Source organism: Mustela lutreola, chromosome 3 (genome assembly GCF_030435805.1).
Source record: "Mustela lutreola isolate mMusLut2 chromosome 3, mMusLut2.pri, whole genome shotgun sequence".
Taxonomy (NCBI): Eukaryota; Metazoa; Chordata; class Mammalia; order Carnivora; family Mustelidae; genus Mustela; species Mustela lutreola.
Window position 1 is genome coordinate 133,822,281 of NC_081292.1, and position 18,354 is coordinate 133,840,634.

Here is an 18,354-nt window from a genome sequence, read left to right on the forward strand (position 1 = left end):
GTTCTAAGATTGGGTTTAAATATGGTGCTTGATATAAATGGGAAGTTAAGCTTTCTACCTTAACCGCTAAAGAGCAAAAGGAAAATAAACTTAACGCAAGGCAAAAATATTATTTTCCTATAATTACTTTGACAACTTTCAGATTCTGCAGTTGATAATCAAGCCTTTGAGCCTCCAGTTAGATTTTATACTTGGCTTGTCATTTGACCTGTACCTTGGCTAGATGTTTACTAGTATTTGTGTTGCGTTCCTTCCACCCTGTAAGTGAAGAAATCCTCTCATCTTTCTAATTCAAAAGTCAATAAAATTTTAATTTTGTTATTAACAAAAAATTTTGTTAATAACAAAAAGTGAATTTTTAAAAAGTTGTTGAGCTTATTATTCTCTTGGGTTGTGCCTTAGGAGAATTTACGTTAAATTAATAGTAATATAGATACAGAAATCAACTGCCACCCATAAATGCAAAAATACTTCCAGAAGACCTCTGCAGCATGTTATTTCCTACGTGCTTTCCTGTACAAAGAAAGCCAAAGCATATGGTTATAATAATGCATTTATTCCAAAGGTCTGTATATCATTTTGCATATAGATGGTCTCCAGATTTAACTGCAGTATTGCACACATGTCAATTTATGGTTGGATGCTTATTGATGGTGAAGAGAACACTGATTTAGATGTCATTAAGTGAATATATAATATATATTCATTATATGTCATTAAGTGAATATAATATATAATATGTCTCAGAGATATATATAATATAAAATCATCTTTTTATTTATGACTTCTTTGTTTATAACTTTACATAATAAATGTGTATTTTTAGAGTATTAGGCCTCATGACTTCTACGCTGCTTCCTTAGCAAGAAGCAAACTAATCATATTTAGAAATAACATGGCGGTACCATTAAAGCTGGGAAAAAACATAGAATTCAATGAATTATAACCTCATTTTATAAATACAAAAATTGGGGCTCAGATAGGTCAAGAATTTTTCCAACAATGGCCCAGCATTTGCATGTTAAAACTAGGATTAGAACCCACTTATTATTTTTAGTTCAATCCCGTCTCAGAATGATGTCATTAGAAAAATGAAAAGAAAAAAAAGGTATGGATTAGAACTGTGCTCAATATAATCAGTGATTTCTTTGTAATTCTCTTCTTCTTTGTCTTTCCTCTGAAAGGAAGGAAAATAAAAATGTGTTCTTGCTCCTGTGGAGATATTTGGAGAATGCTAAGAACTACACATTGCAACTATATATAGGTCATATCCTCCTCTGTGTTATACGACCCTTATTTGATCATTCAGCTAAAGGCGTGAGTGTTTCTCAATTTCCCCTGCCTTTACCACACATATATTTTAAAAACATTTTAATCATGCTTTGAGATGGTTTACTTTATTATATACTAAACTTCTGGCCTGGAACCTCATGATACTATTGACTGAGTAGGAATTTTGTTAGTGATTCAGATATAGGAATGTCTCCAAAATAGGTTATATTAAAATGTGAGGGTTCATCTTATCTGTAACTAGAACTAGAGTTCCTGCAGTGTGAGCCTAAGTCTTTCAAGTAAAACAGTTTTTAATGTCATTTATTTTCAGCTGTTTAAAACTTACCTCTACTACCTACATTTCTTTCTTTTTATTCTTGAAATTCAAATTTGATCATATCGTATAAAAACCTTGTGTTCCAAGGGAGTTTGGGGGACTTAAAAAAAAAAAAAGTGTGTGTCTGTGTGTGTTTTCATATCTTTTTTGTGGTGTCTCCTTGGAAAGTCACTCTCGGTACAGACATCTGGGCAAAATGTCATTGATAGAATTGAGCAATTTTTGTTTTTCTAACTTTTGTAGCTCTGGCCAGCTTCACATCGGCTTCTATCAGTTGAAATGATATCTTTGACTTTAGCAAAGTGTAGGCTATTAGGTCATGAGTGCCAAAAATCAGGAGTGGTCTCCACACTACACCCAGTACGGATAAAAACAATATTATAAAATAATTATAATCTTTTGAAACAGAGCCAGCCACACAGCCTGAGCTCATCTTCCTTCGTTAATTTGTATACAGTTCCTATTTTAACAGAAGAAACTTTCAGAGGGTACTCACATGGGACTGCTGAACCAGCTGTACAACTTTTATTTTGAAGAAAAAAGTTGAGCCTCAGAACAGGCTGCTTTAAAGACAGGGAGGGACTTAGCTTTTCCAAGCTTGACCAGCATGTGGAAGGAGTGCTCTCATGGCTGTAAGAACTCAGGGAGCTCCTACCTGGGTGCCACTAGGGTAGGAAGTTTTCTGTTTGTTTTGTTCTGCTTCCGAGGGTCCTGTGCACTTCTCTTTCCTGTATCACCGTGACTGTTGGTGGATTTTGCACACCCTGCTCTGTGGGGGAGTGCCCCAACGTGCCTGTCTTATGTGGCCTCTATGGACACACTGCTCAGCTGGCAGAGAGCAGGGAAGTTTTCTCCCAGCACCCAAAAAGAGAAAGAGGAAACTACTTTTTCCTTCTGGGCTTCTTGCAGCACAATAGACCAGGATAAGCTTCCACATTCTCTCCCTGGATTTCTGGAGTTGGTTTCCAGGAAGAAGTTCAACTTTTACCTTTAAATGGATGACCATGTCACAATCAGGAAGAAACATCTCCAAAGACCCATCTTTAGGTAAGTAATACTACATCCCAGTTGGTTCCAGGGCTATCAGGAAAAATAATTTCTTTCCCTTATCCTTGACTTGGGAATTCTGGCACTAAGCTACAGCAAAGCAATAGAGTGTATCTAAAGTTTAACTTCATGCATACCTACGGAGTCCTTTTATTTTCTATTTTCTGAAACTGTGCACAAGCTCTTATCAAATCCTCAAAATATATTTTAAAAGCAAATTAGCTATTCAGGCACATGGATGACATAGCACTGGAAAAACTTCTAAAGCATTATGCAATCCCATGCTGTTTCCAATGGTTGCACAGCCCTCTAAATTGGAAATACTGTGCTTGGTTATTTCAGCTGATTACACTCAGAGATAATGTTTCAGTGTTGCAAATGCTATACCTTTTTGCAGTAATATGTGGGAAGATAAATGCGAATTTGATGGCTGTATACTAAAGAATATATATTTACATCTAGTTCAGGAGTATCTTTATGCAGTTTAGGAAACAAAAGGGTGACAGGAAAAATTTTACCTTGTGGTGAAATCTGTGGCCAGAAAAAGTGTAGATACAATATAATAGATTGAGTTAAGGTTTTCTTTGTGGGGGGTGGTGGCTCACTCTTTCTCCTGAGAACAGCAGTTTCTTCATTGGCTCTTTAAACCTCGATATTTTAGTTACTTACATACTTTAGAATTCAGAATTAGGAATTTAGAATTTTAAAGAGGCTAGAAAATCAACACAGTTTCTGCCTTTTAAGACAGAAGATCTTAAAAAAAATCTAGTTATATATCAATTTTGTGGTTCCCCCCAAATAATATCCTAAACAAAGCGGAGATACGACATGTCAGCAAAACTAGACATTAAAGTCAAGTTGCAGTCACTGGTTGTTGATCTAGAATTAAATAGTGGGTAATAGAAGTTTATGGATGGAATTCCTGGCAATCTGCGGTTGTCACATAATGAATAAGAGTGGGCCTCAAGGCATGTTTCATGTATTGATTAAGCATTGTTACAGTATTATTAATAGCAATAATATACTTTAGTAAAGCTTAAAACAAAATGCTGGCTCAACCTGTTTTCCTTGTAAAAATAAATGGGCTCCTGGGTGGATCAGTCAGTTAAAGATCTGCCTTCGGCTCAGGTCGTGATCCCAGGGTCCTTGGATTGAGCCCTGTGATGGTGGCCATGGTGCTGGCTTCCTGCTTAGCAGGGAACCTGCTTGTCCCTCTCCTTCTGCCCAACCCCACCAATACTCCACTTGTGCTTCCTCTCTCTCTCTCAAATAAATAAATCTTTAAAAAAATCATATTTATATATATGGATCTAATATCATAATCTATGTTTACATTTTATGCAGTGACAGTAATAAATAGCCAGAAATCCAGAATGACCCCCAAATGTGTATTCACCTGCCATATTGCCCATGTAATTAATTTCTATTTTCTTCCAAGTGCATTGTTTGACTTCAAAAAGATATGACAGTAGCACAGATGATTCCAAACTCAACCCTACTGAGGCACCATTAGAAGAGGGCACCCGTGGAAACTGAAGAAGAGAAGATTGTGTTGGATAAAGTCAGATCCACTTAGCCAGTATCTTTAGTATGTTACCCCGCTGAGAAACTGTCAGCAATTGAAGCAGGTGGTCCTTCTCCACTGGTTTATGGCGAATCCATATTCCCTACTGATGAACTGTATGCTAAGGTGCCGCTCACAGGGAAGCTGCTGCTCCTCCATGCTTCTGTTCTTTTTCATATAAAGTAACTGGGATTCTTTGCCCAAATAATTAGAATACAGTTTGGTAAATTCAAATAATTACTTCATGATCCTGGTGATGTAGAAGAGAGAACAGAGCTGCCGAGGAGCACATACTTTCACTCAGGCAAGTCTTTCGAGCAAGCGTACAAGTGGTCCCTGACTAAAAACAGGTTAAGGCCAGATGTGGAGTTGGGATTGATTGGTCATTTGGCAGATTGATAGATGGCTTTGCTTTTATCGGGATATTGATTTTCTTGGGGGAAAAGGGAAGTAGAGAGTATCCTAATAAAGCATTCCAATGACTAGACATAATTCCTCAGAGAAAGTGTTGGGCTATTTTTTGGTAAAACACAGCATTGACTTTCTGATGGCTAGTTGTACTTTTGGGCAAGTTAGGAAGTGGTTGAAGGTTGCTTTTGGCATCTTATGGCCTTATCCGATGCCCTGCTTCTTTTTTTTTTTTTTTTTTTTTTTGTCTCCTTTCTCTAGTCCCTTGTCTTCTTGGGCTATTACTGGATTGTCCTCCTTTCACATTGAGACAAAACATTCTCAAGCCTGCCTTTCTGGTCAGAGACCCATGTACCAGACATTTCCTTCTCAATATGTACTTGTTCACACCCTATTTCCTAAGGGATTTGCATACTAGTTCTCAGTCGACTTGGTAAAAAATTAGTGCTGGACTGTTTTGTATGTGTTAGTCACAGTTTAACAGAAATTTTGTGAAAATAATATTTTGACTGTTTATAAATAATTCACTTAAAATTTTAATCATTAAGAGAGGATAAATCTGGGATTTTGGGGGGGAAATATCTGACATACTGACATGATTCAGGTTTTTATATACAGACAACTTTCTTCTGCAGCTTAACCAACAGCTTTAATTCAACTCAACCTGGCCTTCTGTGATTGATTAAAAGTGTCCAGAATTTGGACTACTGCACTTGGGGAGGTCTGACATGATAAAGAAAAACAAACTGTATCTGCCTTCACCTAACATATCATCTAGTATGTACCTAGATAACTATGGCACAGGCAGATGATGGGTGCCAAAAAAGAGGTGATAATGTCCTGGAAAATTATAATGAGACAGATTTCCATGATGACTAATTCTGACACCTAAGTGAACTGAGAGAGATAAGCAAGATTTTTTTTAAAAAATCTGAAACTGAATAGATATCAATTTTTAATTATTTTAAATTAAATTTTAAATTAAATTAAATTTAAATTTTTAATTTAATTGCCTAAATTTCAGACAAGAAAAGTCATCCATCAAGTATAAAAAAGTTAGTGGAGAGGCTTTAGAGTAGACAGTGGATATTGAAATTCCAGGGCTGCATATGATATCAGAAGACTTGAGAAATCTTACATATTCTTTAAATTCTGCATCTAAAAATGTCAGTGTCTCCTACAATGGTGATTCCTGAATCATCTCACATAGGTTAGTCAATCTATTTTACGTCTTTTGTAGAAATTTTAGGTATATATTTTCACACCAGGTCTGTGAGGAAAGGAAAAGGCATAGTTTTTGTTTGTTTGTTTTTTGTTGTTGTTTTTATATGGCCAAAATGGAATTTTATATGATCTCTATTATGCATGTCATGTGGAACTTGGGATCAGTGAGACTGACCATTCAGCTCCAAGAATATATAAATGGTGCATCTCAAACACAATTTGCGGTTTTGCCTGTAGACATTCCATATAAAAATGATGATTCTCCCATTACTCAAGAGAAATTCTTTAGGTTTTATAATTTTACAGGAAGGAAACACTATCACAAAAAGTATATTAATGTGTTTTAAATCAACAACACTAAGTTTGTTCCTCAGTACATAAAAAATAAAATTACATAGAACTTTAAAGTCCAAGATGTGAATAAACATTGTCATTAAAGACTTCCCAAAGAAAAAGAAACAGTCTTTTAGACTTTTTAAAACCTCTTTTTCTGTGTTACCATAGAGTTTTATCTCTGGTAATCATAATTGATCTCTTTATATAAATAGATTCATCAGTTTATAATCCATTTAAATGAATTACCTTTATATAACTTCAGTAAGACTGTTGCTGAAGGCACTTCCATCTTATTACATATTCATATTGCTTAGCAAACTTTCTTTATTCCGATGGGATAAATAAACATTTAGCTTTGATATGAAGAAAAATCTGTTTCTCCTAATAAAAGTGCATCAGTGGGAATATTTCTTATCTGAATTTCATTGCCATGAAGTTGAAGTCTGGGTTTCTGTTATTATCAGCTCCTCCTATTTGATTTAATATTTTATCAAATTCTATTATATGTGCATTGTTTTCCATTTGTTGCTTCAAATTCTTTCTAGGAGTAGGTAAGGAAAAAATGAATTAAAAAAATAAATTGGAACTTTTCTCACATGTTAAGCCTTATTTAGTATTCTTTGATGCCAGCAGCCTATTGAACCTCTTCTGTGTTCAAAGTGGATAAGTTATTTTTGTGGTGGCTTTCCATTAGAAAGAGCACTAAAAAGTCATAAAAGAAATCATGCAAATAGTTGTTCATCAGCCCTAGATTTGAGAACTGGTCTATGCATCCAGGATCTGAGACGTTAAAGTGTGAGTCAGATTGCTGCCAGGCCCTCAGACTAATGAAAATCATGTTGAGTTCTTCACAGCATTTAGAACATGCTGTTTCTTCCCTTTATGCCTTTTCAAAAGTCTTATTTTTACAAGTATCTGTTAGCAGAGGAATTCTGAGTGTGCTTTTGGCAGGCATAGTCTCTTCACATGGAGATGGAGAAAGCAGGAGGATGAAATAAGAAAGCATAGGAAAGACAGATCCTAGTTTTCTTTGCTGTGAAAGCTAGCAAACTCTATTGCTGTGCCTGGTTTCTAATTTCAAGGGTGTGATCTATGCTTTATGGAAGAATAGCATATAATATATGTTACATGTTTAAAATTGTACACCTTTTGGAGTGTCGTTGTTTTTATATATTTCCACATTCAAGTTCAGTGTATGAACATCAGTGTTACAGCTAAACCGTAAATTCTTAGTAGTAGGGACAGCACAGCATTTCAGAATTTTTTTTTTTTTTGATTTACCAACATGGTTATATTTTTTCTTACCAAATATTCATTTATTTATTTATTTATTTATTTATTTATTTATTTTCAGTGTTCCAAGATTCATTGTTTATGCACCACACCCGGTGCTCCATGCAATACGTGCTCTCCTTACTATCCATCACCAGGCTGACCCATCTCCCACCCTCCTCCCCTCTAAAACCCTCAGTTTGTTTCAGATTTTTACCTGTTCATACAGGTGGGACACCTGACTGAGTGCTGCTTTATGGTAGTTTTCTAGGTAAAATGTCTGGATAGTATTCAATTATTCAGATATTTCAAACCCATTTCTTTTGGTGTTTTGGGAATAACAAAAATCCTGAACACATATAAAATATAAAGTCACTTCAAAATTTAAAGGAATTATAATACATGGTTGGATATAGATATTTTTATCTCATAAATGTTTAAGTATATATGATATTCTGTGATTTAATACTCTTTTTAACACCTCCCTGTAACCACAAACACATATTTTAGACAGGAATGTATTTAGCCCAAGTCATCAGAGTGAAACGTAATTATGGAGAAAAAAATTAAGTGTGATGTGATGAAATAGAATATTTTAAATACCTTTTTTATGCAATGAATTTCCTTATAGGATAAAGGTCCACCCAAAATATAACAAAATTCTATATTTATGAAAATGTTTTAACAGTTTTTGGCCCTAAGACAAAAGTGATCATGAATTTTTAGAAAAAGAGAAAAAGGGGCACCTGGGTGGCTCAGTGGATTAAGCCTCTGCCTTCGGCGCAGGTCATGATTTCAGGGCCCTGGGATCCAGCCCAGAGTTGGGTTCTCTGCTCAGCAGGGAGCCTGCTTCCCCCTCTCTCTGCCTACTTGTGATCTCTCTTTCTGTCAAATAAATAAAATCTTTCAAAAAATTTAAAAAATTTTTTAAAAAGAGAGGAGAAAAAAAGGAATTTTCTTGCAATGGTTACATAGTTACATACATACTGGAAATTTTGTTTCATAGTTTATTTGTTTTTTAATAAATGAGACAGTTAATTTTTATGTGACAGTTAATTGATAGAATAAAACAATTAAGTTTAAGTTATCCTCCCCTTGCTATGAAAGTGAAAAATACTTCTGGAAAGTAGACACAGTGAAATGAATTTAACACTTATGATGCTGTCAGGCACAATGTTAATTAATAGACGAACAACTATATTTTATAAGAGAGATGTTTATGAAAAATTAGTTTTTCATTGTTTAGTTTTTCATTGTTACTGTTCAAAGTCATTGTATGAATTATAAGGCAAGGAACAAACTCAAGGAACAAACTCAAATTGCTCTTTAAAATGAACTAAAAAGGGACGCTTGGATGGCTCAGTCAGTTAAGCATCTGTCTTCAGTTAGGTAATGGTCCTGGGGTCCTGGGATGGAGTCCTGCAATGGACTCCTTGCTCAGCTGGGAGCCTGCTTCTCCCTCTGCCTGCTGCTCCCCTTGGTTGTTTCTCTCTCACTCTCTTTCTCTGACAAATAAATAAAATCTTAAAAAATAAAATGGACTACAAAGATCAAAGCAAAACAACAAACACCTATGAATGTAAGACATCGGGTAATGTTTGTCATGCGAAAGTTATCAGAACTGTGCCTTTTTTTTCCAGCTGTGATAAAAGTAGCTCTAAATTTTAAGTGGTCATCGCAAATAGATAAGCTGTAATTGTCATACACTTTAAACTCAGGCAGCAAGTAATTTACTCCTGCTGGTATTATTTCATCTATTTAAGCTATTTCCAGTAAACTTACCATCACCAGCAGCAGTAGTAGCAGTAGGTATTAATGTTAATATTAAGAACTGTTGTTTATTGAAATATTAGTGTATATTTAATCATTTATAGGCATATAATTCCTTTAAAAAGTAGTAAATACATAATTAATAATTTGGGGTATGGATCCAAGAATAGAGAATAGATTAAAACACAGAAAAATGTTTCTCAGGAGCTACGCAAATCTTGTTTTTTAAGCTAGAGATGCTTGATGATAATTGTGTTTATCTTGGACATTGGCATGATTAAGAAAAGACTTTTGTGGTGTTTGAAATGAGGAAAATCAAGATTGTGCAGGTAAAATGATCTACTGGATAATTTAATGGTTTTATGCCATCTGGAAATTTTTATATTTGGAATAATCAGTCTATTGCATAGAGTGTTTAGATTAAAAGCAATGGAAAAGAATAAGATTAATAAGGTGACTTATGGGTTTGTAGAGATTGAATAAGTTTAAAGAGGTCTGCAGTATTTATAAACTGTATCTCTTCAGTTTTGTGACTGGACAAATAATTTTGATAGTTAGTTCTCATGGGAAAGCTTCCGTTTATTTATGTATTTGATTAAGGCCACTTGGACATGAGCTCTAATTGAGGAAAATCCAGCATTTCCTGAATTGGAACTGCTAGAAGTGAATGGGGTAGTCACAGTGCATTTGAAGAACAGAAGAGAAAACTTTCAGATTTGTTATCTTCATAACATCCCAAGCCTGTTCCATTAAAACCATGTGTGTTTTTGTTTTTTTTTGTTATGGAGAAATACTAATTCTGAGTCAAATTGGTGACCAATTTTAGTGTTTTGGTCACTCCAGCCTTTAGCATCTTAGGATGTTATTTTTAGAGGAGTTGTTTGTTAAAACAGGTAATTAAATATTAATTATATATTTATTAACCATTTGTTTATAGGCATTGAATGTCAAGGGCCTTTATTATGAAAAATCACCACTTCAGCTTTAAAAATATTAATATTTAATTTGACATTTTCGAAGATCAAAGAGCTTGGAACAAATTGGAGACCAAAGTAATGAAAAACAGCATGTTTGTATCTTTAACATACAAACATGACAGTTTTTGAGTCCTAATTGAGGAAGAAAAGGAAAATCCCACTAGGTCAAAGTCAGTTTTAAATTATACCATTACATTAAAATTTGGATGAAAGTCGGGACATGTGATAATCTGGGACCACCACCTGTTTGTTAGATATCTCTTCTAATGAAGATTCTAAATGCTTATTGCTATTCCAGTGGTAAAGTCTTTGCGGAACAACATGAAATAGAAAAAAGAGACTCTTGCAAATTTCTGTGCCAACTTATTAAGCATGTGCTACTCAGTTCAGCTGCATCTTATTTTTTCTAACTCTGAGATCCCATGTCATTTTATCTGGATTTCTTTTACTGCATGTATCACTTCATTCTATTATAATTACATAAGTAAGAGGATCAACTCTCCTAAAAACATTTTAAGATTTCTGAAGCTAGACCCAATATTGAATTCATCTTTGTATTTCCCATAACTTTTGGTGGAATGTGTGCCACAAGTAAGCACTTACATAGTCTTCAAAAAGAGACTAATTCATTATTATGAATGTGTGAAATAAAAGGTGTTGGTGGACGGGAAATGAAACCATTTACTTTTACATTTTTAAAAACAGTGAAAGACTGGGGAGCCTGGGTGGCTCAGTTGGTTGGCATCTGACTCTTGGTTTTAGGTCAGGTTGTGATCTCTTGGGTCATGGGATGGAGCCCAAGAGCCCCAAAACGGCCAGCAGGGAGTCTGCTTGAAATATTTTGTCCCTCTGCCCCTCCCACTGCCCGTGCATGCATGTGCTTGTGCTCTCTTTCTCAAATAAATAAATAAATCTTTATTGAAAAAAACAGTGAAAGACTAAACAAAATCCAGCTATAGACTGCTAGCTGGTAACCCTTGAAATGAATGAATGATAGGGTGAATAATTTGTTTAGTTAGGTCTACATAATGTTAATCCATTTGCTGGGTGAATGATGGCCAGTAAGTCTTGGCTAAAAATTCTGGCAGCCATATCACAGAGGATTGCTAGAAGGATGGGTATTTGGTTTTTGTTTCCACTACTAGTTATGAGTGAGAAAACCAAACTCTACAATGCACTTTTACTGATGATCTTGTATATAATTTTATAGCAATAAAGGAAAAAATGAAGAAACATATATTTGTTGAATGAATAAAATGCATTCCTCTTAGCCCAAACTTGAACTATTCCAGCATCAGTGAATTCAATGCTTATAGCCCATTACCCCTTTGGAACAATCATGACTTGTTAGAAATTACTTTCTTAAATGGAAATCTCTCTTTCAATCAATTAAAACATTTTTTTCTCTCTTAGCAGAACTAGAGTGAGAATATTCCAAACTCTCTTTCACAAGACAGCCTTTCAGTTATTGCTGTTTATAAATCTCCCTAAAACATAGTGGCTTAAAACAACATGAGTCTGTAGATCAGCTGACTGCTTCTGTGATCCCAATGGGCTTTCTCATGCATCTGTGGCCAGATCATAGGTTTGCTGTGAACTGGCTGGCTTAGGAGGACCTTGGATACATGACTTGAGTTTCTTCCATGTGTCTCTCATATCCCTCCAGCAGGCTAGCCTGGATATTTTCTCATGGTAGAAGCAGGAATCCACTGAGGAAGCAGAAACTCACAAACAGTTTTTTCAAGGCTCTCAGTCTGAATTGAGGCAAGTTGCTTCTGTTCCATTGGAAAAATCAAAAAGTCACATGGCCAAACCCAGAGATTGTATGAGAGAATATCACTAAAGGGAAGCACATAAAATTGAGTCAATTAATGCAATTAATGCTCTTTTTAAAACTCTTGTGCTTTTTCTGATTCTTCTTTCCTTAATTCCATCTATAGTCCATCTTCATTCAGCCAATTGAAAAGATAGCATATAATATGAATTTTTACTTCATGTTGTTGAAGTTATCTGAGAAACAAGTGAGAATAGAAAAAAATACATATACATCAACAAAATAGTGAAGTCCTCTTGACTTTTATTTGATTGATGAGTCAAATATTGCTCACTTGACTCAAGAGTTATAGTGTGAGAGTCTTGGTTAAAAAAATAGTTTAAAAAAATTAAACATTGAAGAAGTTTCCCTAATTTCATAGAATATGAGCTATTAAGCCCATAATGATGGCCTACATTTTCTTAGTTTCTTTTGGAGAGTTGATTTTTACCAAGTGTCCTGCTAACAGTCTTTTTTTTTTTTTTTTTTAATTAATTTATTTGACAGAGAGTGACAGTGAGAGAGAGAGCGAGCACGCGCATAAGCACAAGCAGGGGGACCAGGAGAGGGAGAAGCAGGCTCTCCACTGAGGAGGGAGCCCAATGTGGGCTCGATCCCAGGACCCTGGGGTCATGACCTGAGCTGAAGGCAGCTGCTTAACAACTGAGTCACCCAGGTGCCCTTCCTGCTAACAGTCTTGAGACAATTCATTAGTTTAATACAAACTGAACATAATTAATTTTGGACATTTCAATTCCAATTCCACTAAAACCATGACATGGAAATGAGGATTTTTATTTTACTGAAAAAAAATAATGCTTCCTTCCTTATGCATTTGAACCATACGTGAACTTCATTCATAATGTTAGTCTCTAGGGATTTATGGTTGTGATGTTTTAAAAATTATTTATTTTTTTTTTAAGATTTCATTTATTTATTTGACAGACAAAGGTCACAAGTAGGCAGAGAGGTAGGCAGATAGAGAGAAGCAGGCTCCCCGCTGAGCAGAGAGCCCAATACAAGGCTCGATCCCAGGACCCTGGGATCATGACCTGAGCTGAAGGCAGAGGCTTTAACCCACTGAGCCACCCAGGCAACCCCCACCCAAACTTATTTATTCTTTAGTATAGATTTATGATGTTATTTTCTATTACTGAACGTTTCCAAACACGAAGAATATATTTACAAGGTGTATTTGATGTTTTGCAGCATAGCTTAAGTTTTTTTTTTTTCAAAGATTTTATTTATTTATTTGACAAACAGAAATCACAAGTAGGCAGAGAGGCAAGCAGAGAGGAGGAAGCAGGCTCCCCGCTGAGCAGAGAGTGGACGTGTGGCTGGATTCCAGAACCCTGGGATCATGACCTGAGCCGAAGGCAGAGGCTTTAACCCACTGAGCCACCCAGGCGCCCCAGCTTAAGTTTCTTTACTCCAATATTTCCCCCAATATATTCTATTGCTATCTAATGGTTATTAATAACTCCAGAAATTAGTGTTCCAAGGTACACATTTCTGTTTTTCTATATTTTCCCAAAATATACCTCCTTCATTTTTCTGAGATTCTCTTTACTTCAGGTAGTCTTTTTTCTTCCTTTACTTCTTCTCCTACTTATGTTTTCTGGAAGATAGTCTGACCCCAAGAAATTTCTCCATAGTTAATATTTTCCATCCACTCTTAGAGAATCAACACAAAGTTGCCTAGTTGAGAGAATAGTTAATGTGCTGTTACATAACAGCAATGGTGTGCATTTAAAAAAAAAAAAAGGAAGAAGAAATATTTTGAAAAGATTGAGAAATGATGAACAATATCACATTATTGAAACAGCTGAGGGTAAATTAAGAAATAACAGATGGGAATTATCTGTGGATTATCACGCCCAGGTATCATGTACACACAAATTTGGCAGCATTTTACCTAGGTCTTTTTTTTTTTTTTTTTTAAGCATTGCTTTTAAATTCACCCTTAGCAAAATGCAGATGATACAAAATCTGCAAATAATACCATTTTGAATAATGATGGTTCATGCTTGTGTAGAATTCCATAAGAAAAGTTTTGAAAAACATTTTTTAGTATCTTTTATACTATTTGTTCATATAATATCCTTTTGAGGTAGAAAGGAAACTATGTAGATTTCCATTTTATTGGTGAAAAATTGAGGCTCAAGGGGTTACAACCAGCTACATGGGGAAAGCTTAAAGAGTACTGATATTAAGAATAAACAGACTGAGTATGGCTTGCCATTACAGATTGTATCACCATAACAGATAGTGTTGGGGGACCTTAATTGTGTATGCTAGCCTAGCCATATAGTCTTTCCTTGAGGTATAACCCATTCTCATTAGCTAAGGAAATGACTGTAGAAATCACCTTCAAAAATTAGTTTGAGCTACTTAATTATTTAATAGTCATTATATTCATGAGAATTTTCTGTTCCAGAGCTAGGGCAAGAAAAAAACAATGAGCAAGAGTACATTATCATGTGTTCTCTGGTCATATGATTTACGGTGATGAGCATACAAGCACAAGCATAGATTTGACACATCACATATGAGACACTAGGAATTTTAGGACATGAAATACTGTCTCCAGAAGGAGTAAAGAGAGAGGAGGGAAAAGAAAGATAAAGTTCAGGCATTTGCTTTGAAAGTGTTTCTATACAGAAGAGATTTGTTGCTACCATAGTATAAACAACATTTTGTAAGCAGTAGAAAGACTCTTTTAGGTACTAAAGGAAGTGGCTTCTAGGTTGTTCAAGACTAGAACTAGATTTCATTATGACTTCATTATGATTTCATTAAAAGACATGAATAAAATATAATTTGACTGTAGCCATCCTATCAATCTTTCTTTCTTAGGCTTCGCTTTCTGTAAATTTCCTCATACTCAAAATGCTTGAAATTTACTGTTCAGATGGTATTTTATTTTAACCTACCTTAGACGATTCTACAGTGCCATAAAACTTTCTTGTTTTATTTTAAAATATTTTACTTTATTGTAACTTTTTTCCTGAAATATCATACTAAGAATCTATCTTCTAAAGGGAAAGTAAATCCTATGTATTGTTAGACGGAACAATACAATAACCTTAATAAGGCTATTTTCTCTCTTTTTTCAAGAATCAAATATTTAAAAATTCATATACACACACATTTGTGGCACAAGGTGGCAAAGACAATTTATTTAAAATATATTCTATTTCTAAAGTAGACCCATTATTTCTTGATCTTATTTAAAAAAATGGAAAACACTTTCTGACTACATTCTGAGGAGCCAAACAGCTGTACCAAATGACCATTGATCTAAATTTTATATAAAAATTCTTATTAATTCTGTACACTAGCTTTTAGACAAACCATGTGGAAATTGAGCCACTAAAGTTGAATAATTTTGATCAGTATGTATAATCTGGATCATCTGTTCTGCTTTATCCTTCTTTTTACCTAACACATTGTTTCCCCCTCTCTTATTAGTCCAGTTGGCAATGTAGCCTCATTTAGCTATTTAGTGGAGGCTATGTCAACATTGTGCTGGTGAAGGATCCTAGCTTGCATCTAGTTTTTTTAGTTTAAATTTCTTATAGATATCTAGATAAAAATATGATTGTTACTGTTTCCCACTCCCTACTCTTTTCTTTCTCGCTCCTTTCCTGAAGGACACCTATGTGAGAATAACTGAAGATATTCTCAGAAAACGAATGGATATGCCAATTAGTGTGTTGGAGTTCTGCCTACAACTGTAAACATTAGAACATTCAAGGTCACCTAGAGCTGAGTTCAAATCTGAATGGACACTGGTGTTAGGACTTTCAGGCTTTTAGGTTTTTGGATTTTCTCTTAAAGATTGGGATGCCGAGGGAATGGTCTAGAATTCCACATTTAGGACTTAGATTAGAATGCTTAGGTGATGTCTCTCTCTAGATTTTGTTAACTTGGAGATGCTCATTCTAAAATAATTTTCCCTTAGGTTTTCTATTCTTTCAAGTTACACTTAAATCCCTCTCTTCCACTTATTAGACCCTAAAATGTAGACTGTCTACAGCTTCCACATCCTCTCATTAACTTTTCTTGTTCCTTGCAAAACTACCTCTTCTCATAGTCTCATCGACCTTCTCTGTTAGGTGACTTCTACATTTATACTTGCAGACCTCAGCTCTATTCTGAGTGACAATTTATATCTCTTCTTGTCTCTTAAGACATGTCTACCTGAATGATTTCCTGATACCTGATGTTGATTCATTCCAAAGAGATTTATTATAACACCTGCTTCCTCTGTAAGAGTAAGTTCAGGGAAATAAGTATGCTTGGCTCTCTGAACTTTGTCCCTGGTAGCACTAGTGTCCTATGAGATTTAATAGTTTTACACATGCGCGCGTGCGCGTGCACACACACACACACACACACTACATAATTTCCTGGAACTTTATTATACTTATGTTAAATGTAAATATTTAAGAGGGAGATAAGATATTTAGTGTGTCCTAAATTGACAGTGAAACTCTCCTTATATTGAATATTTATAAACATATCAAAGTCTCCAGTAAACTGTTTGAGGAATCTTGCTTAGACTAACAGCCTAGACTGTTTGTTGATAGCTACTAAAGAAAACATAAAATGCTTCCTTGTACTTCTGCTCCCCTTGTCATTTCAGCTTGAAATCTATTATTTTTGATGCTTCTTTAACTTACTATTTTCCACAACAAAATGAATATAAAATTCTTTGTGTTCTGTTTTTTAAAAAATTACTTATTTCTCTCCTCTTTGTGCCTTTTCACTTCAAAACCTTTACTCCTTTCAATCTAAAATTTTACATTTCCTAGATTAAATTTCTAATCTCCAGCCCTCCTTTCACAGTTCCTTGTTTCTAGAGTCATCAGATTCATCTTTAGAACTTTGTCATGGGTATGTCACTCCTTCCATAATTTGCAGTGACCCTTCATTTTCAACTATGAAATATTGACTCATAAAACACTTTATACCTACTTTCTGTTTACCTCACCTCCTTCCTCCTATCTCAAATCCTATGTTACGCTCGTTCTGGATGCTTACTGTCCTCTAGGACCTGTCACATGCGTCCCTTCCTGAACGTATGTCCATTCTGCTTCCTTTGCTTCAGTGCTTCCCCTCCATCTGCTGTTTCAACTTCCTGCCTTTGTTCATGCTTTAAGTCCTAATTCAAAAAGCTACTACTGTCTTCGTGATGTGTTCCCTGATTCATTCAGGGAAAATAAGTTTCTCTTCTCTTCGACTTTAGAGGTAAAAAATTTTTTGGTTTTGTTGTTGTTTATGTATTTGTTTATTTGATGTAGCTCTGTATTCCTGTATTTACCAGAAATTGGCATGATCGTTTATTATTTAGTGGCTTTCCTATTTACTCTTCTTAGTATGAACTTATTGATGATTGTCAAGTAAATAAATGTAGAGGATGATTAGTAGTTGATGAGTGTACACTTAATTTTTAAATTCTCTGTGTTTACCAAATATCTTGCAAGTTTTATTATCTACATTGTTTCCGAGAGTAATTATACTACTCTTATGAAATAGAGTTTGAGAAATGGAAATGCTTTACACAGAATGACACAGGCTATGTGAGCCCAGTTGTGTTACTTTATTGTATAGCCATATATTCATTGTATTACAATCCTCATTTATTCATTAGGAGTATTCCCTATTCCCACACTCATATTTACATTGGTAATCATTATTGTTATAGTTGGAAACAATTCATATCAAGATATAGGCTTTCTTTGGGGCATGCGGGTGGCTCAGTCAGTTGAGCATCTGACTCTTGATTTTGGCTCAGTTCTTAATCTCAGCGTTGTGAGATCAAGTCCTGCATTGGGTCCCAAGCTCAGGATGGAACCTACTTAAAATTCACTCTCTCCCTTTCCTTGGCCCCTCCCCACTTGAGCTCTCTTTCTCTATTAAAAAATAAAAAGATACAGATTTCTCTGAAGTAAATATACTCTAATAAAGGTTTATTCACAGTTTCAGACTGTGGGGACCTTTTAAAATAGTAAATTATTTCATTGTTCATTGTAAAATATTGATTTTTTTCACAAATTTATTCTTATAAAGTATAAATTTAGAACCATTCATTAGGAGATATCTTATGGACTATCTGCTCTGAAAATGGAAGAAACCAGAAAAACATATTTGTTATTTTGAACACTTTATAATGAAAATTACTATTCTTATTATTGATTGTGTTTTGGCTATTTAATGATTGATTTAAAAGTATCATGAAGAGACACCGTATTTAATTTACATTAATATTTTTACTGGCAGGCCATATGGCATATATAATTTTAGTAATTGACTACTGCAGTTAAATGAG

At 34.8% G+C, this 18,354-nt stretch overlaps 1 protein-coding gene across 5 annotated transcripts in view; it reads left to right on the forward strand.

Annotated features, from left to right (window-relative positions):
• Positions 1 to 18,354, forward strand: part of PDE1A (phosphodiesterase 1A) — a 346,255-nt gene that overhangs the window by 88,706 nt on the left and 239,195 nt on the right. The window contains exon 1 of one of the 5 annotated variants that reach the window (XM_059166855.1): positions 2,198 to 2,656. The exons of the other annotated variants lie outside the window; for them this stretch is intronic. Coding sequence (XP_059022838.1) covers positions 2,604 to 2,656 — 53 coding nt within the window. The 5' untranslated portion in view covers positions 2,198 to 2,603. Of the gene's footprint in view, positions 1 to 2,197; positions 2,657 to 18,354 lie in introns of those variants that run through there. 5 annotated transcript variants of the gene reach the window in all.